The 25,987-nt window shown below is 39.6% G+C and overlaps 1 protein-coding gene across 2 annotated transcripts in view; it reads left to right on the top strand.

The window, feature by feature from the left end:
- The window catches only part of PCSK5 (proprotein convertase subtilisin/kexin type 5), a 259,149-nt gene that overhangs the window by 6,267 nt on the left and 226,895 nt on the right, over positions 1 to 25,987 (top strand). For both annotated transcript variants that reach the window (XM_068422259.1, XM_068422260.1), the window contains exon 2: positions 22,948 to 23,052. In XM_068422259.1, the coding sequence (XP_068278360.1) occupies positions 22,948 to 23,052 (105 nt within the window). The remainder of the gene's footprint in view (positions 1 to 22,947; positions 23,053 to 25,987) is intronic.

The following is a 25,987-nucleotide window of genomic DNA, read 5'->3' as shown; positions in this document are numbered from 1 at the left end:
CTAAGTTATACCCTGGATGGAACAATTTGGGGTGTACTGCATCTCCTTGCTGACATGTTTTACCCTTCTATCTTGCAGTAGCTGCACTAAGCAGACCTTTCTCTTAGAGCAAAGTATCTGTCACTGACTTTTGGGAAAGTTTCTTTCACTGTTGACAACTGCTTACGGTTAAATATGTAGTCTGTGTGGCATTTTGTACAATTGGCATAAATATTATGACTGTCTTGATAGCATGGAGACTCCTTACTATATAGTGAAAGAAGGAAGCTTCCTTTTGATACAGCCATGAAAATTACGGTATACGGTTATGTCATCTTGATTCCCATGAATTTCATTCTTTCTTCTAAACACAGCTTCTCCCTGCATATAAATTTGTGGTTTGGTGCTAAAATATTCTCAATAGACTGGAGACAGGAACACCAGCTTATAGAGGGATGACTTGTGGAGCATCTGAGAACCTGGGAATGCTTCTCCAGGCTCGGATGCTGAAGGCTTTTGTGCTCTTGAGCTATTGACTTAAGCTTTTTTCCCCTCACTTCTTTGTTTATATAGATAAAAGAGGAGGAGATCCAGTAACTGATGCTGGGCACATGAGTTTATTTCAATTTGAAATGTGTGGGCTTTAAAATAAGGAAGGTTTTCTAGGTTTGTGCTCTTCTAGAAAGTGGTGCATCATCAGTTTCAGGCTGATGTCATCAGGTGCCAGGAGTTTCTCATTCGAGCAGGGGACTTTCCTCGAAGATACAGGAGAAACAAACAGCTGATACCCCAAAAGTGATGGAAGAATGGAAGAGAGAATGATACCTTATCTGTGGCTCGAACAAGGGAGAGAAATGCTGCATTAATTAGTTTAGGAGTAAACTTTAGATCTTTCTATTCCTTTTTCTTTCTTAATTCTAGGCAGGGACTGAGGATGGGTCAGCACTTTTCCAGATCATGCCTTTCCTCTCCTAATTGTATTCTTCCAGTAATTTTTCTTTTCTGATCTCTTCCAGGGTCTAGTGGCCTACTCCCTACCCTTGGCAAGTGACAGACGACCCTTTCCCTCCAGTTTTCTTCCTGCAAGCAATACAGACTGTTTGCCAAAAGATACCTAAGTTCGCTAAGCTTGAGGTGTGGCCCAGGGGTCACTATTAGATATAGAGATGTGTTTTTTTAGATAATGTAAATGCTGATGTGATTTGCCAAAAGTTTGTTGGGTTGTTTTTTTTTTTATTGGGAGTTTATAGATTTAAATCCAGCAAATCACACAAAGGGTTAATAAGTATCAGTTCATTTCAAACCTGAGGTCCCAGTGGTGGCACAGAGAAGATGTTGTGTAACAAGATCAATTGATGAGAAAGAATGGGAGGAATGGCTGTTTTCCATTTTCCAAATCTCTTCCTGATGGGAGGCAAAAGGAAATTTTGCAAACTAAGTAGCTGAAATTGGAAAACTATTAAAGCATTCAGTTAAGAGAAAAGGGAGCTTATTTTAAGATAAAGAGCCTAAAGTAAGGCTGTTACCTTTAGCAAAGGAAGGATTTTACTGACATAGTCTCCACCACCTTACATGGATGACTCAAAAAGCAGGATGGTAGGCCTCTGTGTGCAAAGAAGTTCAGCTCCCTCAGAATAATAATATGGACATTTAACAGAAGAGACATCCCCCTCAAAAGCATGTGTAGCGACAGCACTGAAACAGATATATTGTTAATAAAATTTAATACCTGTGATAAGTTTAATGAAGTCCTGAGTATTAAAGATGCAAGTACCAGGACTACGGTATTAAAAGAATCAAAGCTAGGTGTACTCTAAGCTGTCTGCACATTCAGATGTAGTGGCGTTACACAGATACACCAAGGAAAATTGAATTTTTTCTTACTCATGGCAGAAAAAAGTACATTTAGAGACTGGTAGAGAATAACCACCATATAGAAAGATCTTTGGAAAATATAAGTGCTGAAACAACATTCTTGCAAATGCTCACATGCCACAAAAACTGAAAACCAGCACATACTGGAGAATACAAAGGGTATGCCATGGCTAATTACTTTGGACTTAGCAGTAGTTCTCTTGTCTCTGCAGTTAAAAATGAGAGGGAGGAAGGAGAGAGAGCGGAGCTTACTACTACTAAATGTGAACTTTTGTTAGGAGTTGGATGAAGAAAAGGATGAGCCAAATGGGTTCTGGTGATAGAGGCAATCTAAGTCTGTGTCTGTTGTTAACAAAATGAGGCAAGATGAGAGTCTCATTTAACAGCGTACTAGTCAAGCTACAAATGATGTGATGATTTTTTATTTAAAGCCCTTAGGCAAACACACACTAAATTATACTTTTAAGAATAGCAATTAGTTGCAAGCCCAGCTTACAAATGGCAATGTTTGTGGGAACTGCTGCTCCTCTCAAACAAAATACATAAAGAAGTGGAACAGGCTAGATTAAAATGGAAGCACCAGAAGAAATCTGTAAAACATATTGAGGTAAATCAGTAGTCCGTCACACCTTTGGTATGACAGTGGTCATGTCTGGTGTGACATCGCCTCTGGCTGACAGTGGCTGACAGTTGTAGAAGTGAAGGGCAGGGGCGACATTTCTGCAGATCAGCTTGTCCATCGCAGTGCCCCTGAGGCAGATCAGCTATGCCTATATCTTTCCTGGCAGATATTTAACCAGTTTTTGAAGGTCTTCAGTAAGGAAGCTCCACCGTGGCAGGGCGTGGTCGATTCTAGTGGCTCATTAGCCTCTTTGGCCCAGTGAAGTCTAAGCCCTATCTGTCTGCTTTAAGTTCAAAGCCTGTGTTTCTTGTTTCTCTATGAACATAAAGAGTAGCAACATCAGAAAAGTTGTAGCGTTCCACTCTTCCTTACCACCCACTTCTATCTTTTTTAATCCAAGCCCAGTGCCTTGTTTCACATAGGTTAGGCTTTCACTGCTCAGTCTTGCTGTTTGACTCTGGTCTTTCTAAGTGATCCTCATCTTCTGAGCAAGTACCTGCTAGAGAATTACAGCTGAGTACAGCATAAGGATTTGTTCAGTTCTCTTGAGGACAGCACTCCTATTTATGTAGCCCATTGTGGTGTTTGTCTATCCTGTAGCCATATGACATTGTTGACTTAGTTCAGCTTGTGATCTGCTATGATTCACAGATTGATTTTGCCAAATTCTTCGCCTGTTGTTCTCCAGCCTGAATTTGTCCAGTAGATTGTTATTGATTAGGTATAGTACTATGCATATGCCTTTGCTGAATCTTGCCCTGTTTTTCCAGACCTTGTTTTACAGTTTCAGTTTGTTTTGAATTCTCTTCCAGCCCCGCAAAGTGCTTGCAGATCCTCTCTGCGTGTGTGTTATGTTTAATAAGTGTCTTTCCTATGCCAATATTCAGGTCACTAGTTGAAATATTGACCAGAGAGTTTCTAGAGGAACTCTGGCTGGTAGTTGTTTGCTGCCTTGCTGTAATAAATAAATATATCAATGTTACTTACATGGTTTTGACCTACTATTCCATAGTTTAATTTTGTGCCCTACTTCAGGACTTAGAGGGGACTGTTAATCAAGTAGTACTTGAAGGTAGATACAGTTTTTAATTTGCAATGTGTCAGCTCAAAATAAATATAAAAATCACAAGGATATTGGGTTGGACTGGATGATCAGTGATTGCTATTATATACCTTAAGGTGTTCATAAGTGGATTTTTTACCCCAGTTTTAAACAAGTCTAAAACTAACCAGTTTTAAAAGTGGTTTTGTTACTTGTCCTCATTCTGGAAAGCTTTGTTGGTTTTTTTTTGCGCTGACTTCCAACTTACAGACTGAATTTAGCCATGGCCAGTACATATATGTTATTGTGCTTAAGTGGCTCGTCTGTTTCTCCAGCACATTTGCAGGGGGAACCAGCCTTCACTTTTGCTTCTGCAGCTTCTGGTTTCCTATTAGAAGATAGGCTTCCTACTCCCATGGTCATTCTGGTTGCTGTGTTTTGATTGACATCTGTCTGCCTTGGCCAGAAAAGACAGCCAGCTTGTATAAAACCGCCCCACTGCTTTGTACAATGTCATAAATAGTTCTCTAGACTTTGTCAGGCTAGATATTTCCAGTATCATATTTGTATGTTTTGCAGCTGTGTTCTGTGGTTCTGTAATTGACCAGTATATCTTTCTTTTCCTCTCCAAATAATGAATTGTAAAATCACAAAGTGGGGACATACATATGTCAGCCATGGATGTGAGTAAATCATGTGGTCCCTAGTGAGGAACTGTAGTGCTCTTTGTCATGTGCCAAACACAGGAAAAAATATGATCAAACAGAATCCTGCTTGCCAGAGATATAGAGCTTAAGACAGTAAGGGATTATTTGGCAACATGCTGGACCCAAATTGATTGATATTTGCAGAATGAAAAACTCTTCAAAATGACAGATTGGCAAGTCTAGAAGAGACATGAAATCCTGCCAGAATAGCTTGTTGTGGAAATTCTTGTGAATTACATGATGGTGTATGATGGAGATTGTAAAAGGCGCATTAGCCAGGCATGATAATGGATTGTATAGTTCTCAACAAATTAGGAAGGAAAAAAATTCTCAGCACAGAATTTCATATAGAAGGAATCTATTCCCAGAGAGATACCAGAAGGCTATCCTTCTGAGGGACAGCTGTCAAAAAGGGGCCATTTTTGGTCAAGTTATGGGTTTTCTCCTTTTTTTTCTTTTTAGAGACATTTTTGTGCCAGCAGGGAATAGGCCTCATTTATGTTTGTTTTCCAGGGCCAAGCTGAAGTTGCAGAGATGTTACAGGTCATAATTAAAACCTTTGCTACATTCTCTTATTCATTCTTGTTCAAACTGGAATAAAACCACTGGGTTTTATGCAAGAGGGTTTACTGGGCAGTGAAAGTGTTACTGAGTAGTGCTGTGTGGCTGAAATTCAAGCCTAGAATTGGGTATGTTCTCCTTTTTTAAATATTTAGCTTGATCAATGGTAGCATGTAGCTTCCCCTCTGGATAAACCTAGAGAACATTGTTTTACTTTTATTGAGCTTTCTTTTTGTAGAGCACTTTAACACAGTAACCTGATGTCTTAAAAACAAACAGGGAAGAAAATGCATGCTGTATCACACCCCTAAAGCCAGTAATATGACATCTAGGGCATAGACAAGTAGTTCCTATAACATTTTTGTTCATGTGAACAGCCTTTATTCAAATAGACCCATAAGGATGCAAGGCCATTCTGGGTCAGTTAGAAGATCCATCTAGCCTGCCTGCCTATAGCAGTGGTGTTAAAGTTACTGTCTGTGGCAGAGAATGAACAAAACAAGCATCCGATGCATCTCCCTAACACTCCCTTCAGCTGTTTTCAGCTCAGGAGACTGCCTGAGCTGGATACGGTTTTTGCGTACTTAGAAATTCTTCATGGTTTTTTTTGTCCAGACACTTGTCTAGTCTTTCAATAAAAGTAAACTTTCAGCATCCACAATATTCTTTGCAAGGATTTTAAAAGTTTGGTACTTCACCGCATGAAGAACCATCTCTCTTTTGCTTGTTACTTACTAGCTTCATTTGATGGCTACTGAAAGAGATGGTGAAAGTTGATCTCTCTCCATTCTTCTTATGCCATACATAATTGTTTAGATTTCTAAGATCTTCCCCTAAATCGTATCTAGACTGAAGAGTCTTTGCTTACTTATCTATTCCCCATGCAGAGGGTGTGTCATATGTTTGTCCAGTGATCTTCTCCCACTTGGAAACTTTTCCAGCTCTACTATGTCTTCTTTAAATACAGGGGACTAGAACTGCACACAGTATGTCGTAGGGGCAAAAGGGTTCTGGGACAGGAATTAGCAGGGCTCATTCGGAGAGCTTTAAACTAGATTCGAAGGGGGATGGGGTAGTAGCTGGGCTTGCACCACTGGGGCAACGCTCTAGTGTTGAGGTAGACCAGGAGGCCTCCCATCCCCCTGGGGTGAAATCGGTGTGCCCAGCTCGCTCCCTGAAATGCCTGTACACCAATGCGCGCAGCATGGGGAATAAGCAGGAGGAGTTGGAAATCCGTGTTCGGTCGGGGGGCTATGATCTAGTGGCAATTACAGAGACTTGGTGGGACGCCTCGCATGACTGGAATGTGGTCATGGATGGCAATGTCTTGTTCAGGAAAGACAGGCCACTAAGGAGAGGTGGTGGAGTTGCTCTTTATGTGAGTGAGCAGCTCGAATGTATTGAGTTCTGTCCAGGGGCGGATCAGGAGCGAGTTGAGAGTTTGTGGGTGCGAATTAAGGGGCAGGCTGGCAGGGGTGATACTGTTGTGGGTGTCTATTACAGGCCACCAGATCAGGATGAGGAGGGTGATGAGGCCTTCTACAGGCAGCTGAGAGCAGTCTCTCAATTACAGGGCCTGGTTGTTGTGGGGGATTTCAACTACCCTGATATTTGCTGGGAGGCCTACTCAGCCAGCCATCCTCAGTCCAGGAGGTTCCTCCAGTGCATTGATGATAACTTTCTGATGCAAATGGTGGATGAGCCAACTAGGAGAGGAGCGCTGCTGGATCTTATCCTCACTAACAAGGAGGGGCTGGTTGAAGCGGTGAAGGTTGAGGACAGCCTTGGTTGTAGTGATCATGAGGTGGCAGAGTTCAGGATCTCATGTGGCAGGAACAGAATAGCTAGCAGAATCGCAACCCTGGACTTCAGGAGGGCAAACTTTGGCCTTTTCAAGCAATTGCCAGGGGAAATCCCATGGGACAGGGTACTAGAAGGTAAGGGGGCCCAAGATAGTTGGTTAGCATTCAAGGACTGCTTCTTCCGAGCTCAAGATCAGAGCATCCCAACAGGTAGGAAGTCAAGGAAGGGTACCAGGAGACCTGCATGGTTAAACAGGGAACTGCTGGGCAAACTCAAGTGGAAGAAGAGGGTGTACAGATCATGGAAGGAGGGGCTGGCCACTTGGGAGGAATATAAGTCTGTTGTCAGAGGATGTAGGGAGGCAACTAGGAAAGCTAAGGGCTCCTTGGAATTAAACCTTGCAAGAGAGGTCAAGGACAACAGAAAGGGCTTCTTCAAATACATTGCAGGTAAAGCCAACACTAGAGGCAAGGTAGGCCCACTGATGAATGAGGTGGGTGCCCTGGAGACAGAGGATAAAAAGAAGGCGGAGTTACTGAATGCCTTCTTTGCCTCTGTCTATACTGCTGGAGGCTGTCCTGAGGAGCCCCGGACCCCTGAGGCCCCAGAAGAAGTCAGGATAAAGGAGCAATCTGTCTTGGTAGATGAGGGCTGGGTCAGGGACCAGTTAAGCAATCTGGACGTCCATAAATCCATGGGCCCTGATGGGATGCACCCGCGGGTGCTGAGGGAGCTGGCGGAAGTCATTGCTAGGCCACTCTCCATCATCTTTGCTAAGTCGTGGGCAACGGGAGAGGTGCCTGAGGACTGGAGGAAAGCGAATGTCACTCCAGTGTTCAAAAAGGGCAAGAAGGAGGACCCGGGTAACTATAGACCGGTCAGCCTCACCTCCATCCCCGGAAAGGTGATGGAACAACTTGTCCTTGGTGCTGTCTCTAGGCCCATCAAGGATAGGGGGATCATTAGGGGCACTCAGCATGGCTTCACCAAGGGGAAGTCATGCTTAACCAACTTGATAGCCTTTTATGAGGACGTAACCCGGTGGATAGATGATGGTAAAGCTGTGGATGTGGTCTATCTCGATTTCAGTAAAGCGTTTGACACGGTCTCCCACAGCATCCTCGCAGCTAAACTGAGGAAGTGTGGTCTGGATGATCGGGTAGTGAGGTGGATTGTGAAGTGGCTGAAGGAAAGAAGCCAGAGAGTGGTGGTCAATGGGACAGAGTCCAGTTGGAGGCCTGTGTCTAGCGGAGTCCCTCAAGGGTCGGTACTGGGACCAGTACTATTCAATATATTCATTAATGACTTGGATGAGGGAATAGAGTGCACTGTCAGCAAGTTCGCTGATGACACCAAACTGGGAGGAGTGGCTGACACAACGGAAGGCTGCGCAGCCATTCAGAGAGACCTGGACAGGCTGGAGAGTTGGGCGGGGAGAAATTTAATGAAATATAACAAGGGCAAGTGTAGAGTCCTGCATCTGGGCAAGAACAACCCCATGTACGAGTACAAGTTGGGGGCAGACCTGTTGGAGAGCAGCGTAGGGGAAAGGGACCTGGGGGTCCTAGTGGACAACAGGATGACCATGAGCCAGCAGTGTGCCCTTGTGGCCAAGAAGGCCAATGGCATCCTTGGGTGTATTAGAAGGGGTGTGGTTAGTAGGTCGAGAGAGGTTCTCCTCCCCCTCTACTCTGCCCTGGTGAGGCCGCATCTGGAGTATTGCGTCCAGTTCTGGGCCCCTCAGTTCAAGAAGGACAGGGAACTGCTAGAGAGAGTCCAGCGCAGAGCCACGAAGATGATTAAGGGAGTGGAACATCTCCCTTATGAGGAGAGGCTGAGGGAGCTGGGTCTCTTTAGCTTGCAGAAGAGGAGACTAAGGGGTGACCTCATTAATGTTTATAAATATGTAAAGGGCAAGTGTCATGAGGATAGAGCCAGGCTCTTCTCTGTGACATCCCTTGACAGGACAAGGGGCAATGGGTGCAAGCTGGAACACAGGAGGTTCCACTTAAATATGAGGAAAAACTTCTTTACGGTGAGGGTGACTGAACACTGGAACAGGCTGCCCAGAGAGGTTGTGGAGTCTCCTTCTCTGGAGACATTCGAAACCTGCCTGGACACGTTCCTGTGTGATATGATCTAGGCAATCCTGCTCCAGCAGGGGGATTAGACTAGATGATCTTTCGAGGTCCCTTCCAATCCCTAACATTCTGTGATTCTGTGATTCTGTGATTCTGTAAAGTGTGGCAAAACCTTGGATTATTCGTACAGTGCCATGTTCTTTGCTTTATTCTCCATACTTTTATTGGTCATGTCTAGTATGTCATTTGCTGTTGGGACTTCTGCCAAGCTGAGTTTTCATGGATTGTTCTGCCCTAACCCTGAGATCATCACTCCTCAGTGGTACTGGGCAGCTCAAAACAGTTCTTAGTTCGAAGTTAGGTTTGTACATCAGTTCAGCTACATTTGTCTACATTGGATTTCATTTGCCATTTTATTGTCATCACTCAGTTTTGCAGGCTTCTTCTGCAGTTCACCCGCAATCAGCTGCAGTCTTTACATCTGTGATTGCTAGCAATAGCTGACATCTACACGTCATTGCTCACTCCCTTTTCCACGTAATTTTTTTTTATGAAATAATGTAAGTCCCAGAAGAGGTTCTACAACAGACCGCAGGAGAACTCCAGCAGGAACCTCAGCCCATTACAAGAAGCTAATTGCTTTTTAGTAAACAAATAAATAATTACTTCTAAGCTTTATTTTCAGTCTTTTAACTGATTGCTTGCCTCTGCAAAGACCTTATGCCATGGCTTCTTAAATTCTTAAAAGCTGTTGGTGAAGGACATTGTCAAAAGCCTTTTGGAAGTCCAGCCAGAGTGTATCTATCTACCCATCTTTATTTGTATGCTTGATGTCTTCAAAAAACTCTAGTAAGTTTGTAAGGCAGAATTTTGCTCTAGCTCTTTCCAAAGCAGTCAATTTTTATCCAAGTGTCCATTAATTCTCTTATTTCTTAGTTTCTACTCATTTGCCTAGTAGCGACTTCCAAGTCCATAGTGCTTCAGATCTCCTTTTAAAAATTGACATCACATTTGTCACCCAGCTGAAAAAATGAAAAATGTTTTTTAAGTGAGAGATTTCATGCCACTGCTTCTATGGCTTTTAATTACTTTAATTCACTGAGTGTTTTTATTTGTCTGTTTCATCCATATTCCTTTCACACTCTGAACTGCGGCGTATTTGTACTTCACGTATCATATCTCGAGTAACCCATCTGAGCTGAACTGAAGCAAACAAATCAATCAAATGCTAATCTTTGAAAAAAATTAGATGTTTGTGAGTGTGCTGGGCTTAGCAATGGCAGGGCTTTAAGCTGAGAAAGTTCCCCTGCCCCTCTTGGAAATGAGTAGTACCGCTTTCCTGCAGGAATGGACTACAGAATAAGCTCTGTTTTCTCTTGAGCAACCAAGCCCCATACTGTGTGAGGAGCAGTAGTTTTACCAGTTGGGAGGGGAGGGGTGCCACTGCAGATGCCTGAATAGTGGTTTTACAGCTCAGATTAGCTTTTTCTGCTTTTAAAGGAAAGCACTTCTCTCACTGGACCTCAGAAAGCACTTCTCTCACTGGACCTCAGAGAGTCTCTGAAATTCAGCTCATCAAAGTATTCAGTTGCAGTTTATAAAGGCCTTAATAGCCTGTATGAATATTAGAAATGCATTTGCAGGGACCCCAATTGTATCAGAAAGTCTAACAGACTGGATGTGTCCCATCACTGCCACACAACAAGAGCTTCAGCTCTAACTAGCATGACAGTATTAACTATGATACTGTTTCTGGTTTTCCTCTTGAAAGATTCCCTTTTGCTCTGTTGTAAGCCAAATCATTCACCTTCCTTGGATCGAAAGGACATTAGTAGGATTTTATTCATACCTGTTTGAAGTACAAGGTCATTTCCAGAGAGGACATGTCTGACAATATCTTGGATCTCCTTGACGCTCTTGACACATGCCCATCTCTACATTACTGTCATTACTCCTTTCTGCCTGTCTGATCAAGCAATACCTTTGCTTCAGCTCACACAAGTTTAAATATCCATCATCAATGAACGGACTCCTCCCAGTAATTCTTAGGCCAGTGCAGGATGTTCGTGGCCAACTGACAAATCACAAAGCCATCACCTGGGGAAACTGATAACTGGAATTAAACAGGGGCGCTGAGCCTTGCTTTAGAAAAGAGTCAACCATCCTGTGACCTAAAGGGTCTCTGGACTGTGTTGGCGTCACAAGTCTTATCAATAAATGGTTCTACCATTGCAACAGACTGCTCTTCTGGAAGCTTTCTTGTAGCTACATACTATTCCTGTCTTGTGAAATTTGAGTAATTTCCATTTCCTGCCTGGCAACAACAAATGTTAATCTGATATGCTTAACTGCACAGTGAGCAATTCTAGTGGTGGCTGGAATCTGTGTTGATTTTCTGATGTTTCTGATCTTGTAGGACTCATTTGACATGAAAACAAATGTTTCAAAATGGAAGTGCAACCTCTTTATGAAGAAGAATGCATGGTTTTATCCAATTCATTGCTACCATTCTAACTGACTGGCTTTTGCCTACTTCAGTATTTTGGTATTATATATTTAATACCAACATATTAAACAAATATACAGTAGAAACATTTCTCCTTCCTCCAAGAAAATCTACTTTCAGTTACACAGTCACTCAGCCCTCAGGTTGTAAGATTCTTCTCTCCAAACAAGAAGACCACCAAGGAATATTCTTTAAATGTGTGAAATGGACAGTGTATGAAAGCTGTGACCTGTTTTTCATTTGTTTTAGTAAATTTAGATATTTCATCATGAATTCAGTATCAGTTCTCCTTGACTTTTCTGTAGTCTGAAGTAATTTAGAAGCTGATATATGAACCTAGACATTAGGATGCTAACTTAATCTAAAATGTAGGCCTCACTGAGGTCCGAATTTAAAAAAAGTTGCATGTTTCTTCATTAAGTGCTTATTGCAGCTCTCATTAAATACAGTGGAAGATCCCACTGGTTCCAGTGAAAACTGAATTGAACCTTAATCTCTCTTCTGGCACTATGGAAGTTGATATAGCAGGAGAGACCTGCGTGTATCTAAATTAATACCTCACATTTTTTTTTGTTGTTTTTGTGATTGCAAATAGCTACTTTAAGTGGAATATCGCATGACTCTGCTAGAATTAGCAGTCCCATGGTGTGCTGTGATATTTTTTGAAATCCTCACTAAACATTAGTTAAGATGATGTTAATGTTTTCTTTCTTACTAGGTTTGAATGCTACATAATGTTTTGGGGCTTATTTTTTGGTCTCGTTTGCTTACTTGTTTTTTCTTTACCTGTATCTTTAGATCCTGTCAAAGAGAGATTTTTTTTGTTTGTTTTCATACTGTTAAACTTAGGAAACTCAGATCCTGTTCAGAAACTGTTACTCATATGAATAGTTGTTGCTTGAGTTGTCCTGTCAAAATCAGTGAGATTACATGTGGGTGTGGAGGCTGCTTATATACATAATGGATACTAGCAAACCTTACTTTTACACAAAAAGGTATAAACTTTTGTACAGCTCTAGCATTAAGCAAATAATAGAGGTGAATGTCAATGTTGGCATCATGCCTGGTTCTGGACAAGTTTAACATATTTGGTTAAGCATGTTGTACAGCGTGGAACATCATCAGACTTTGGTACAGTACAAAGTTGAGGACATATGATCTAGGTTCACCGTAAAAGAGTGTTGGATTTAGTGCCTACACACACCACATAGATGAACTTAATTCAGTCCTAGATACTCCCATGAGTCACTTCTTTATTACTTTTCAGTAAATTATATTGGTGATAGAGGAGGAAATTGCTTAAATCAAGTCTCATGAGAAAGTCAGTTAAATGAAAACATTGTCTTTACTATGACCAATAAGAGCTGAATACAGATTTTTAAGACAAAGTACAGCATGAAAAGGTTTATTGTTGGCAATATAAATGTTCACTGGAAACAGTATGACTACTGTAGGTCACTGCATTAGTCATTTTGAATGTTATAAACTCTCTTGCTATTAATGTGCTTAAGAGTTTTATATTGATGTTTAAATAACTGGATAGAGATATAACAGTATATCTAACTTGGTGCCCAGTTGTTAAATCTTTTACTCAACACAAGTAACCCCGTTAGATTTGATTGCCCTTGATTTATGCCTCTTAAATTCCATTAGCTTCAACAGAGTTATTTCTGATTTACGGTTTTGTAAAAGAGAAGGGACTTGATCCCACTGGGATTGGGCAGATGCTTACACAAGTTTCAGGTTAGGGACGATGGTTATTAAATATTTCATGTATGAGATTTAAAAGGAAATTAATACGAACATTGTTTGCTGTGAAACTTCTCTTGCTGCAGTTTGTTCAAAAATAAAACCTATTTCTTAACTACCCTTTATACTGTTTGCGTGATTGAAATAGCAGTGTCAGAACTTTGTCAAGCCTCATTGTTATTCTTTATTATAATTACATATCAGAGAGTACAGATTATGAAGAAACAGTAATCCTTAGAGTTTGGAGTAACCAATAATTTATGGAATATGGCAGTTCTGTTTGCTACTTAAACAAACATTCATGATACTGCATGAGTATCCATCTTTGTTCTCATCATTTTACATTTGTTCAGTGATATAACATGAAACAGGATTGGAAGTCAATAAAATAGTGACTAAGCTCATTTCATGTGATGTAGTATATCATTTAGATATTTTAAATTACTGAGTAGTGAGTTAGGAAAGGGAAAAAAACATTTCAGAAAGCAGTGGCAATTTAGTTGACCCCTCAAAATGTTAAAGGTATTTGTTTCCTATTCGATGGCTTCATTATGGGGGCTGTTTACTGAAACAAACATTACCATATTGCCTAACAGCTTCTTTGCAGATACAAACAACATTTGTTATGGCTTGAACTTGCAATGCATGATGACTGTGTTGAAGTCACTTGAAATATTGCAGAGGTTAAGTTTGTTCCTACAGCAGAAAATAAATACACTTTGTTGCACTCATTTTTACTTGCAGAAATAAGGTGGTGACTCATTGGCCTTCACAAAAAGGGGCATGAACTACCAGTTTACATTGCACTGCTTTCTGTATTGAAAAGAAAGAACAGAAAAGATTAATGGGAATGAAGGCAGTAATTGATTTCCTTTTGCGAATTTTCATGAAATATGTAATGTTGCCCTGGAACTGCAAACACACAGTCACAGGTTGCTGAGCAACCTTGCATTCCTTTATTTGATAGGGACATGAACTTGACAATTGCTGCAGTGCCTCCTTAGGCGAAGCTCACAGTGACAGTGGGGTTGCAGTTACTAACGTCCATCGTTGTATTTGAATTGTAACATTTCACATGACATATGTGGAAATGGCTTCCTTCACCATCTCCCACCAACTCTTTTAGACTAATAGATCTGTTGGAAGACCAAACCTGCATTTCATACAAAAACCTTTCCCCCCGCTCCAATAATGAAGGACTCTATGTTCATTAATTTTTAGCTACTTTTTTGAACATTATTCTAATAGTCACAACCTGTTTATCAGTCCTAGAAAGGAGGTGGATGAATCTGTTCCTTACTGACTTTCAAAGAAAGATTTCAAGTACTATAGTGATATTTCTTTCAATTTAATGTTTGAACATTCAACGTAGTGCCCAGATACCTTCTACTTCTCACGTTTTAGTAATTCTTAACTTCACTGACGAGTGAAGTTAATAAGGGCATATTTGTATGCCCTCATTTCTGAGGAAGTGGTACTACACAGCAGGTGTTCAGAGGGTACCAACGCGCAGCAGAGTTCAGATTCAAGGAGAGCTGCCATCTCGTCTCCTCCCGTAAAGATTGATGCATGCTCTTGTTCTCAGAGCTACAACAGAGAAAGACTGAGGCCAGGCTCAGGCTCTGCTTCTGTCATAATTTTTGGAAGGAATATGTACTTAACTGTAGTCTTGTGTGACCTGGGGCATATAAGGCTCAATTCTCTTCACTGCTCGTCCATGTAAGACATAAACATCATTTTCACCTGGTCTTTATTCAGGCAGCTTTTTGTTGGCGTTATTTACCTGACAGGTGTCTTCAGGATTTGTATTTCTATGATTTGGCTTGAGTATTATTCTTTTTTTCCTGCACATTTAGAAGTAGCGTTGTCTGTAATTAAATATGATCAAAGTGTATTTTTATTTTAAAGAAAATTAGCTAACCTCTGCCTCCTTTCAGAACTCAATTAATAGTGCAGAAAGATCTTAATTCCAATATCCACAGGATTTATATAAATATATAATCCAAAAAAGATGCCACAATCCTCTTTGGAAGGATTGTTCATCCTGTATAGTAGGGTAGATTAAATTAATAAATCTTAGCATGACTTAGCATGTATTAGAACAAAGCTATGATACAGTTCTAATTTATATCTTTCTAATATCTAAACTCATATTACCTCCTGAGACCTGTGACTTTTTTTATGACTTAATGATTTCCCATTCTTGCAAAGATAGTTCTGTGAAAACTTAGTTGTGTTCTGTGGCAAAACATTTATTTTTTTGATGAAGGAAAACATTTTATGTTGCTATTTGGTTGTTAGTCGTCTTCTCTTTTTTTTCCAAGTAATTTCACATGTTAAATAAGGTTACCAAGAGAGCGCTAAAGTACTGGAATCTCAAAAAGCAGAATTTCATTTGGCAATATTTGTTTTAAAATACAACTGTACAAAATAACCTGTATGCATAAGGTATAATCTAGGAAGCTTTTTCCAGTTTACCTGAACTTTGTAAAAGTTATAGGTCAATTATCAGTCTCAGAGGGAAGTTAATTTGTTTTATATTGCTTGGTATATTTTATAATATATTTAGAATAGAACATTTCTCTATCATCTAGAAAAGCAGAAATTTGGAATTCTAAAAATATTTTAGAATAAATCTAACTAGGAATTTAGAATTATAGATTTAAATTTATATTTTAATTTTAATTAAATTTTAATTATAGTTTAGAATTGAGACTAAATATGTTTAGATTATATTCTGGAATGCAGTAGAAAGCCTTGAAAAAAAAAACCTGTTAGAAAAAGTATTTTTACAGAGGTTATCCAAAATTAAATATATCAACTCACGTAAAGAGTTTCCACTGCAAATTGAAATGTTTTGTTTATGTTCCTTTTAATCTGTATTTTTACTTATTTTAGCTACAGTAGTATTTTCTGAGAATTTTAGCCTCCTAACAGATACATAAACGTTCAAATTCACATTAAAATTTACAAAGTGACTTTGAAAAAATCTCAGTCTTGATACTGAATTAGAATGATATCAGGAATTATAATTGACCTCAGGATATTGTTACTTTTGTATCCTACTGACAAAGGCACATGAAAACTTAAAAGACTAGAGAGCTTATGTTTATTTTTCCAGTGAAAGAGTTAATGTGCTACTTTATTTTTAAAGCAAAATACAGCAGCGTGTAAGCAATAGCAGTGACGTTATCTGAAAAAACATAATGCAGAGCTACTTTATTTTAATGGCTCTGTTATTAATTTTTGACATCAACTGTTTAAAAAGCCAAACTATACTTTCCTAGCTCAAGGTAAGTGCCCAGGCAAAATTTCTCCATTCAAATAGCTGAAACACAAAGGAAAAATACCAAAGAAGTCTGGAGTGGCTTCAGTAAGGTGATACGTTTTTCTCCCCATTTAAACAGAAGGAGAGGGAATGTCAAGGGTAAAGTGGTAAAGTCGTAGCATGTTCCTACCATGTCAAGATATACAACCTGATTTATTTCTATGGAAATTGTGATGTTTCTGCTGTAATAGCCATGTGGCTTAATTTATCTGCCTGTTTTGGAGATTTGTTTTGTTTTTCTTATGCAGGTGGTTCAGAAGGGAATCTCCTTTTTCCAGCTGAACTATCCCATCCTCCAGATCAAAGATTTAACAAACTGAACAAGAACTCTTGATTACATTAGAGGTTTTTTTTTTTCCATCTAGGAGACTCAAAAAATGTTTCAAGAAGGAGGAGCACATTTAAGACCAAGCCCAACTTGTTCAGAGTGTCACTATTCAGGAACAGCAATGCTCTGCAGACATATCAGTTCCCTTTAAAACAAACCTGAAGAGAAAGGAAAGTGAGAGGAGCAAAGATATGAACTGGCAAGTTCGGCTATTCTGACCTTGAGCACATACAGAGATGTTTTCACAGCTTGGGCTGTCAAACTTCCATTAGCTAATTTGTCTTAAAATAGAGCTGAAACTGTGTTACTTGGGCATTTAAGCGAAACTGGAATTCAAGCTTTCAAAGTAGTCTGGGTTGCATCTGAGCTGACAGTCTGTGTTCATACCCACATTACCTTGGTTCCGCTGTTGCTTCGAATTCTTTTAGTTAACTAAGTTTGGGCACGTTAAAAGCGCACTTTTTTTCCCCTACCCGGTAGATATTCCTGTAACATACATATTCAGAGCCTCTGTAATACAGAGACGAAACATCATTATTTCCATCCTTTAGACTAGTCATCAGAGCAGTATTATCTTGCTGCTGCAGCTCAAGACAAGACCATGGTGTTCAGTGGTGCCAGTGATTTCGGCTTTTTCTTTCTTATCTGCCTGTAGTAATCCGAGAAGCTATTTTAACTCATGCAGGATAGTATAGGATATCAGCCCAACAGGGGACTAGCAGACAGCTTAAATATTTGGATCATAAAATCATAGAATCATTTAGGTGGTAGAGGACCGGGTAGAGGCCTCTTTTTAAGACTTGGAATTTTAGGTTTTAGGCTGAGTGAGGTCTGGAGAGCCCATGCTTCTCTCTCCTAAATATTTCATAAACTGATCTTTGTGAGAGCCCCAAATTGTCCAAAACTGAAAGTGGTCCAATGTTTCGCTTCACTGCAGTGTGCCATATGTGTGCAAACCTTGCTATTATTTCTTGTAAGTGACACATAGTAGGTGAAATTCCCCATTCTGATTACAAAAAAAAAACAATAAAAAAGCTTTAGAATACAGGGTCTCTTTTTCGGGAGAGAAAGCACCCCTGTCTCAGTCTGCAGGTCAGATCGGCGAACGGCTCTGCAGCTGTCCTCATGGTGGTTGCTCCTCCAACCTCAGCGTGATGGAGATCTGTCAGTGCTGACACAAGAGTGGGTTTTTGGGGAAGACAGCTGGAGGTTAGGAAACTGTGGTCACTATTGCAGTATCTTATGGGGAAAAAAAAAACACTCCACCCCTCAAAAAACTCTGGAGGGACACAAGAAGGAAAGGGAGTGGCAGTTTTCTGTAATATCAAGGAACCTGTCTTCACTTGGGAATAACGAGGGGCCAACAGGGATCAGAATTAAGGTCTGTGGGCTCACCTCCTTCATGTTCCTTACAGAGTGGTTTGCTTCAAAGAAGCATGAGCGGTATTCTAACCTGTGTCAACATTTGGTTCTGTCAAAACTTTGTGATACTAGGTTGGGTTCACTGGCATTTAATGCAGGGAAAAAAGCTCTGATAGTACCAACACGTTCTGTTTCAACTTTTTCAGACTGAAACGTTTTCATTTTTGCTCTGAAAGATCGTTTTCAGTGTACTTTGTATAATGTGACAACATTTTAAAGTTTGAAATATAGTTGAAGTGATTTTGTCAAAATGAGATGATGATAGTAAACCTGATAAACTTTTTTCATCTCTATGTTCTTGGTATTTCCTTCTGTCAAGGACTTTAGCACTTTGGAAATTTGTTGCAATTCTGAAAGAAGTGAAGTGTCAGATCTTCAACCCCATGTGAAATACATTGCTGTACCTATTTATAATGGTTTATGTTCCAGGTCTGCACAGGGGTAGCAGATCTGTGCTTCTTTGGCTCTCCTGGCGCTTTATAGAGCTCAGGACCAGATTTGGACCTGATCTGCCTTCTTTTCCCAATCCATTTAGGATCAAAGTAATTAAAGACTGGAGAAACAGGGACCCTTACAATATATCCAAAAATTCACCAACCCAACAGCATATTGGTTTTCATTCAGCCCACTGGGAGAAATGTACTTTGCAGCCAGATATCTAGATGATTCTTCTTTTAAAAAAAAAGTTTATTTACTAGATAAGAAACAGTTGGGAAGGCATCTCTTGGATTCCTTCCCATTAGCTTGAATAACTTCCCTGCTCATGTTCTGCCATATGGAAGTTTCAGTTGTAGTTTCAGAGCTTAGTCAGATATGTGAGTTTGGTGATCGTATATATATTTAATGTAAATTTAACAGGCAGCTTTAGCATTTATATTTCCATACAGAGTTTATGAGGACACAACGTGGATGTAGATGAATTCATCCAGTAATTATGTCTTAAATTATCTTAATATTGCCTTAGACTATAAAACCGCTTATGGAAGAAATATTTTCCAAGGACAAGCCTAGAAATTTTGGCTCTTGTTTTATATTATCTTTAAAATTCACACATTTTCTGAAGTTCAAATAGAAAATAAGACCTAATAAATACAAAATTAATGTAAATATGCAGATGCTTTGGTGTTCTGGGATTCCACGGTGATATTGTAGGATTGTTACTTCCAGGAATTATTTCATCCTTGAATAAACATAGTGTGGTACTATTAAAATGCATGTGTGTATCTATTTAAAATATTCAGTGATGAAGATTACTCGTAAAGAGAGTAAGCCTCCCCTGCCCCCACCATCCGTTCTTCTTGCTTTTGGCCAGGCAATTTCTCAGGAATGTTTCTCTGTTTCTTTTTAAAGAAATAAGGTCCTCCAGGTCAAAAAGGAGATTACAAAGATTTCCCAAGGATAAAAGAGTTAAATTGCCATCAGTCTCTAAGGTAGTTAGCTCTGCAGTCTGGTGTTTCTGTCTTTGCATTGCTTTTCCTCTGAGAGCGCCTCTAAGACCTCGTAGTTAAAAGTATAAAAAACAATTTAACAAGAACATACATAATGATAAGTTTTATTGTGCTATATTTCTATGGTTTAACTGTTCTCCAAGTGGTCCAAGGATTTGGAAGGTCTAAGTAAATTCCCATTAAGGGAAAAGAGGGCAATAAAATTTTTAATAATGCTGGTGTTACCTTACTGTGAGAGGCACTGGAAGTTAGTGAATATGAATTAAATTCCATTTAAAAGATATGAAATCCTTTTATTTCATTGACAGTTATGAACTAAAGCTGTAGATCTCACCATTTTAATTAATTATTATTATTAATAATTGTTATTATCTGAAAACTGATGATGCCTGGAAGATACGGTGTTACAATTACTGCACTTAATTCTAAGGGCTTAATTCTGTCTCCTCAGCCCAAAGTCTCAGAGGAAGTACAGCTGTCAAGCAGTACAAAGCCTTAGGCTGTCCCCCTTTGGCTGGAAGATAGAGCATACAGATCCCTCCAGTCTCTTCTGTGGGTGGCTAGTTCTGATAAACTATAGGACCTCCAGGAGTGAAATTAGGTCATCTTCTAAATTTGCTGGTTTGGATGCCCTCAGAGGGTCAGCTAGAGTTTATCTTTAGTAAATAAATAAATAAATAAAATCCTCAAACTAGTGCAAGACAAGACACAGAGAACTGCGTGATATTGCAATGCGTGTAGCACAAAACAGGACAGATGTTTATTTTCCCTAAATTATGACCTTTCTATTTATGCACTTCTGTGCAGTGGTAAAATACAGTTACCTGCTTGATCTGTGTCTTATCAGTAATGTGTGTGCTTGTGTAGACATACACACACACATGTACAGAGTAGTAGGTTTCTAGTTCACTCTGAAGACAGCAAGGTCCATAAAAGGTCTGTAACCTTTGTAGAGTACTCTGGTGTGGTGAATATGCACTTTAGTGGTCTCTGAGGACTTAAGGAGCAAGAGTAGCATCACTTTCCAGTAGTTGGCACTTCAATCCCGTTTGAGGCTACTGATGACTCCAGGAAACATCCAGGGAGTGACTGATTACACCCCTTTGTCTCAGGGAAGTATGTCATCACCTGCACTCATGCTAACCCTCGCACCAAATTTCAATGGTTGATATAAATAATAGTAATTCAAAAAGGGCGCAACAGTAGCTTGGTGCTAGGGGACATTGAATGTGCTACAGGCTGTTAAGCTCAGAATAAACTCTAGTTAACGTAGTCAAAAATGATGCAATGGAATAGAATAGACTATTTCAGTTGGAAGGGGCCTACAACGATCATCTAGTTCGACTGCGTGACCACTCCAGGGCTGACCAAGTTAAAACATGTTATTAAGGGCATTGTCCAAATGCCTCTTGAACACTGTCAGGCTTGGGGCATCGACCACCTCTCTAAGAAGCCTGTTCCAGTGTTAGACCACCCTCTCAGTAAAGAAATGTTTCCTAATGTCCAGTCTGAACCTCCCCTGACACAGCTTTGAGTCATTCCCACGCATCCTGTCACTGGATGCCAGCACCTCCCTCTCCACTTCACCTCCTCAGGAAGCTGTAGAGAGCAATGAGGTCGCCCCTCAGCCTTCTTTTCTCCAAACTAGACAAACCCGGAGTCCTTAGACACTCCTCATAGGACATGCCTGCCAGCCCTTCCACCAGCTTTGTTACCCTCCTCTGGACACGTTCAAAGACCTTCACATCCTTCTTAAATTGTGGGGCCCAGGGCTGCACACAGTACTCAAGGTGAGGCTGCACAATGCTAAATACTGTGGGATAATCCCCTCTTTTGACTGGCTGGTTCTGCTGTGTTTGATGCACCCCAGGATGCGGGTTGCCCTCCTGGCTGCCAGGGCACGCTGCTGTCTCACATTGAGCTTAATGTTGACAAGCCCTTGCAGATCCCTTTCTGCAGGGCTGCTCTCCAGCCACTCCTGTCCGAGTGTATACTTGTGCCCAATGGTACTTCGTCCTAGGTGCAGAATCCGGTATTTCGCCTTGTTAAATTTCATCCCATTAATCATTGCCCAATGCTCCAATCTATCCAGATCCCTCTGTAAGGCCTCATGTCCCTCAAGAGAGTCAACAGCACCTCCCAGTTTGGTATCATCAGCAAACTTGATAGATATCGATGGACCAACTGCACAGATTGGGTTTAATATTTTAGACCCTGTTGCAGTTTTCCCCATTAGGTGAATTCATTTAAATTTTAAGGTAAAATACTCAAGTGCTCCCTGAGAAAAATAATTTTCTATCAATATTTCTTCTTAGCCTACTTTGATATTTTCTCAATATTTTTATTTTCTAATATTCTAAAAGCATATTCTTGGAGTTTTTCAGTGGTTTATTTCCAGTTCTCTTTGAACCTTTACTGTTGAACTCTCAAGTTTCCTACATGTGTATTCTTGTAGATGCAAATTCAGAATACTTTTTTTTTTTTTAAGATTAGAGTTTTTGAGTGTTGCTCCATCCTCTCTGGTGATTTCATTCAGATTTATTTGCAAAACCAAGCCTGTTTTCTGAGGTCGCTTTGAGTTTCAACTTGAAATGACAGTAAGCTCAATTGTCCCTTTTTTGCTCATCATTAAGGAACTTTTAACTAAATTATTACCTGTCTTACAAGATTTGCAGTGCAATAGAAGGTCAAATTCCAAACGAGTTGGAGAGAGATTCTCCCTAAAGACAAGGAAGCTGAATGTTTGTTTGTAGGTGCGTGAAACTAACGTTTCAAGTTATGAATGTTTAGATATTAATGACTCTGGAAAGAAAAATTTCTTTGTCAAATTGTGAAGGCTGTCTTAGTTTAACATTTACATTGCTACTGTGTACCGATGAATGAAATGTATTTTTATTGTACCGTTGTGAAATTTGCAATTTTTCATGAATTGATTTTGTTCTTCGAGCTAGTCATTATCCTATGGAGTTACCATTTCCATATTTCTTTCTTCCCTTCTTTCTTGCCCACATTTGGCAGAAAGAGAAGCCTATTCCAGTTGTACAATCTAATGCTGTGATCATCCTTTTTATAATTTAGTTATATAAATAACTGAATCTAGTGCATTTTACAGTACATTTCCTTAAGCAAACTAGATGGAATGCTTTTTAATAACCATATAGCCATTTGATGATTTTTATACTTGCCATTTGAAGACAGTTTGGATATAGATTGATATAGTATTACTTAAAGTACTACATATAAATTAAACATTAAAAAGGTAGATACAGCCAGACTAAGCAGCTCAATTATAATCTTTGGTTATGCTGTTACTGCCTCAAGGACACTCCATCTATTTCGTATCATATGTCCTTCTTTTGAAAGACGATCAGTGGGTTCAAGTAACGTTTCAGCACACAGGAAATTGCATAATTTATAGACTTTCAGAAATGAAAACCAGAAAACTAGTTTTCATAAATTAAATCTCCCTCACTTTTTTTTCTTCTCTCCCTTACAGATTGGAACACTGAAGGATTACTACCACTTCTACCATAGTAAAACAATTAAAAGGTCAGTTCTTTCAAGTAGAGGTACCCACAGCTTCATTTCAATGGAACCAAAGGTAAGAAAATCCACGTGTCTCAGGCAAAAGCCTTTGCATTTTTGTATGAAATGTCATACCAGAGGACATTCACCTGAATGGCATATAGCATTACAAGATCTGTCACACTATCTGTCTGCTAAGGTTCTGCTTCTCATTAAAACAAATTAAAGACAATACCGTGCTATTAAGTATGTGCTATTCTTGGAACATAAGGTCCAACATTATTCATGGAGGAGTACAGGAATTTTGTTAATGCACTAATCACTGTGCTGTGCTTCACTGCAAAACCCCATGTGTAACATTCATGTCTGCAGATCTCCTTCTGTAATTCAACCAGATTTCATAATGAAGATGAGCAGTGTGGAATGGTACAATGTTCAGAGCAATGTTTCTCTTGCTTTTTTTCTGGACATGGTGTATGAGGGATTAAAATAAGAATGCTCTTTTCTGTGGTTCTTTTGTCAGTTCCTACCGATCTTAATTTTAAGATGTTTGGAAAATGGTGTCATATCTTTGGAGTGTATGCTATAATAGGTAACTGTCAACATAACTGAATTACTGATTTATAGTTAAGTGTAATATTCCCTTGTATCTGTACCTGAGGCACACTTTTGCTTTAGTCCTTTAATTTCAGTGGTTAGTAGCTTCATGACTGACTGTAGAATTGGATTTCCTCTGGTTTTCTTTTAGAAAGGAAGTTTGGAGAAGATCGCATTAGCTTTTTTATGCTGTTCGTGCAACCCACTCTCACCAACAAACCGCCAAGTCCCTGGTATTTTTCAGTGGTGATAACAGAGTCAACCTTTTTTAAGTCCTTGGATGATGACTTGTCTGTGAAAGATTTGTGGGGTTTTACTTGAGAAATAATTTATGAGAAGTAAGTTATCAGTAAAAAAGTTGGAATACTGTAGATGTACAATTTGAGCATCATACAGGAATACTTCTACAGTCTGGAAAGCTGTATTTAGGACTGAAGTTCCTCTTGAGGATGGGACAAGACTAGGGAAGTGCACACAAAGCATGTTCATCCCTGTGCTGATAGGGCTGAACTGCTTAACCCTTTAAGAGCAACAGCAGCTCTGCTGAGCAGTGTATTTTGGGGTTTAGTATGAAAATGATCAGGGCCCAAATCTCTATTCCCACGAGTGCTGAGACCCACCATTCAAACAACAAGCACTGCACATAGAACAGGCAATACTGCAAAAGGAAGGGAAATTGTTGACATCTGTGTCAGTCCACACTCTTTCCAGTGTGCACAGAGGTGGAGCTATTTACACAGAAATGCACAAGTTCACATGCACGTACCACCATAAACTTTAGTGTTACACCCAGCTTCCAGATACCCCTTCTGCAGCTCTAGCAGCCAGACTGGACTACTGTGGCCAGAATCATGAGAGACTCTAAGGCAGAGCACAGCAGAAAATCAGAGCCATCATTCATTATCCGGTGCTTTTCATATTACGCCATTTAGGTCTTGTCCCCAATCTGCGCTGCTGCCAGTACAGAATTTCTGAATTTCTGAATCATTGTGAAATATCACTTTAATATTGAGAAGCTCTAGGGAGGGTTCTGCAAGGTACTGAACCCTGTTAATGGTTTTGTACCCAAAGAGAAGACGGTCTAATACCTAGGTCTGGCAAAAGTGTTTGTGATTGATTGACTTTGTGACTACTCCACTGAACCTGGGCTTAGGAATTCTTGTGTGGCTGCAGACTTGTCAATATATGGACGTGTATTTGTAGAATAAAGGCCAGTTTGTCCTCAGTGTGTATAACATTTAATGATTATTAAAGCAGACTGGAAATGTAATTGTATTATATAAGCTAGACCTTTTAAAAACAAAAGGTTTTATCTTAAATAAGGAACATTGCATGGCTGTGAGAGTTTTAAAGGACCAGTACTGTATGCTATTATATTTATGAGTGTGACTGTATCTAATGCCAATATTTGCAGCAGATTAGATGGCATGTGTATTTGTGAACAAAGGAACACTGAGGTTTGTTTACTTTCAAAATCCTTTAATGGTAGTTTATTTAACGCTTAAAATCCTCTCCGTGTAACATGCAGACACAATTAACTTGATCTGTGCTTGCTTCAGATGTGGATCACTAGTTTGCTCCTTTATGAAATTTAAAATGATGGAATTTTTATTGAGTGGTAATTCATTATGTAAATAACCTGCATATGATGGAAGAACCGTTATGAAATCTGGTATTTCTAAACTACTTGTGTGGATAGTGTTTGATTTCACTGTGTAAACACCCAGGGATAGATATATAGGTAATATAAAATCTTGTTATTGTGGATTTCAATTAATGAATTGCTTTGAAGATCTTTGGCTTGATTTTTTTCTTCTGGAAAAGCCCTTTGACACTGTTATAAACAATATGAATAGATCTAGCAGGGAACATAAACTGAAGACATGTGGATTACACATTTTGACAATTTTCTCAGCGTTAACCAAACATTACTCTCTATTTAGATGAAAAGATAAAGGACTGTGTACCACAATTTTGTCCATTATCCTCCACGTCCTTGCCTAGCAATATGCTGCATGTTGTCATCTAGAGATGAAATGGATTAAGTAGTTTTAGGAAGAGATGCCCAAGTGAGGCTTTAATGTCCCTGACGTAGATTGTCATGTTGAAAAACTGAAACATAGCTTTATCCACAGCACTTTTCTAGGCCTGTATATAGTTATGTGGTGTTTCCTACGTGTTGATAGAAAAACAAAGAAGTGAGAGAAGTTTGTGGATTCAAAGCAGAGATTAGTACTATGCATCAAAGCTAAGTGTTGAATGAAATCTATTACAGAGGTTTCTGGTCTCTCCAGCTGATGGGTGGCTTGCGGTTGGCCTTTGGCAGGGGTCAATGAAAGCACTATACCATGAATCAAGAGCCTTTTTTAGCTCCATAGAGTTTGCTCAGCAAAGTTATTTTGGGGACACTACAA

The sequence above is a fragment of the Nyctibius grandis genome, chromosome Z, assembly GCF_013368605.1.
Source record: "Nyctibius grandis isolate bNycGra1 chromosome Z, bNycGra1.pri, whole genome shotgun sequence".
NCBI classification, from domain to species: Eukaryota; Metazoa; Chordata; class Aves; order Nyctibiiformes; family Nyctibiidae; genus Nyctibius; species Nyctibius grandis.
Note: the sequence above shows the minus strand (reverse complement) of the source record. Positions and strands in the feature narration are given on the sequence as shown.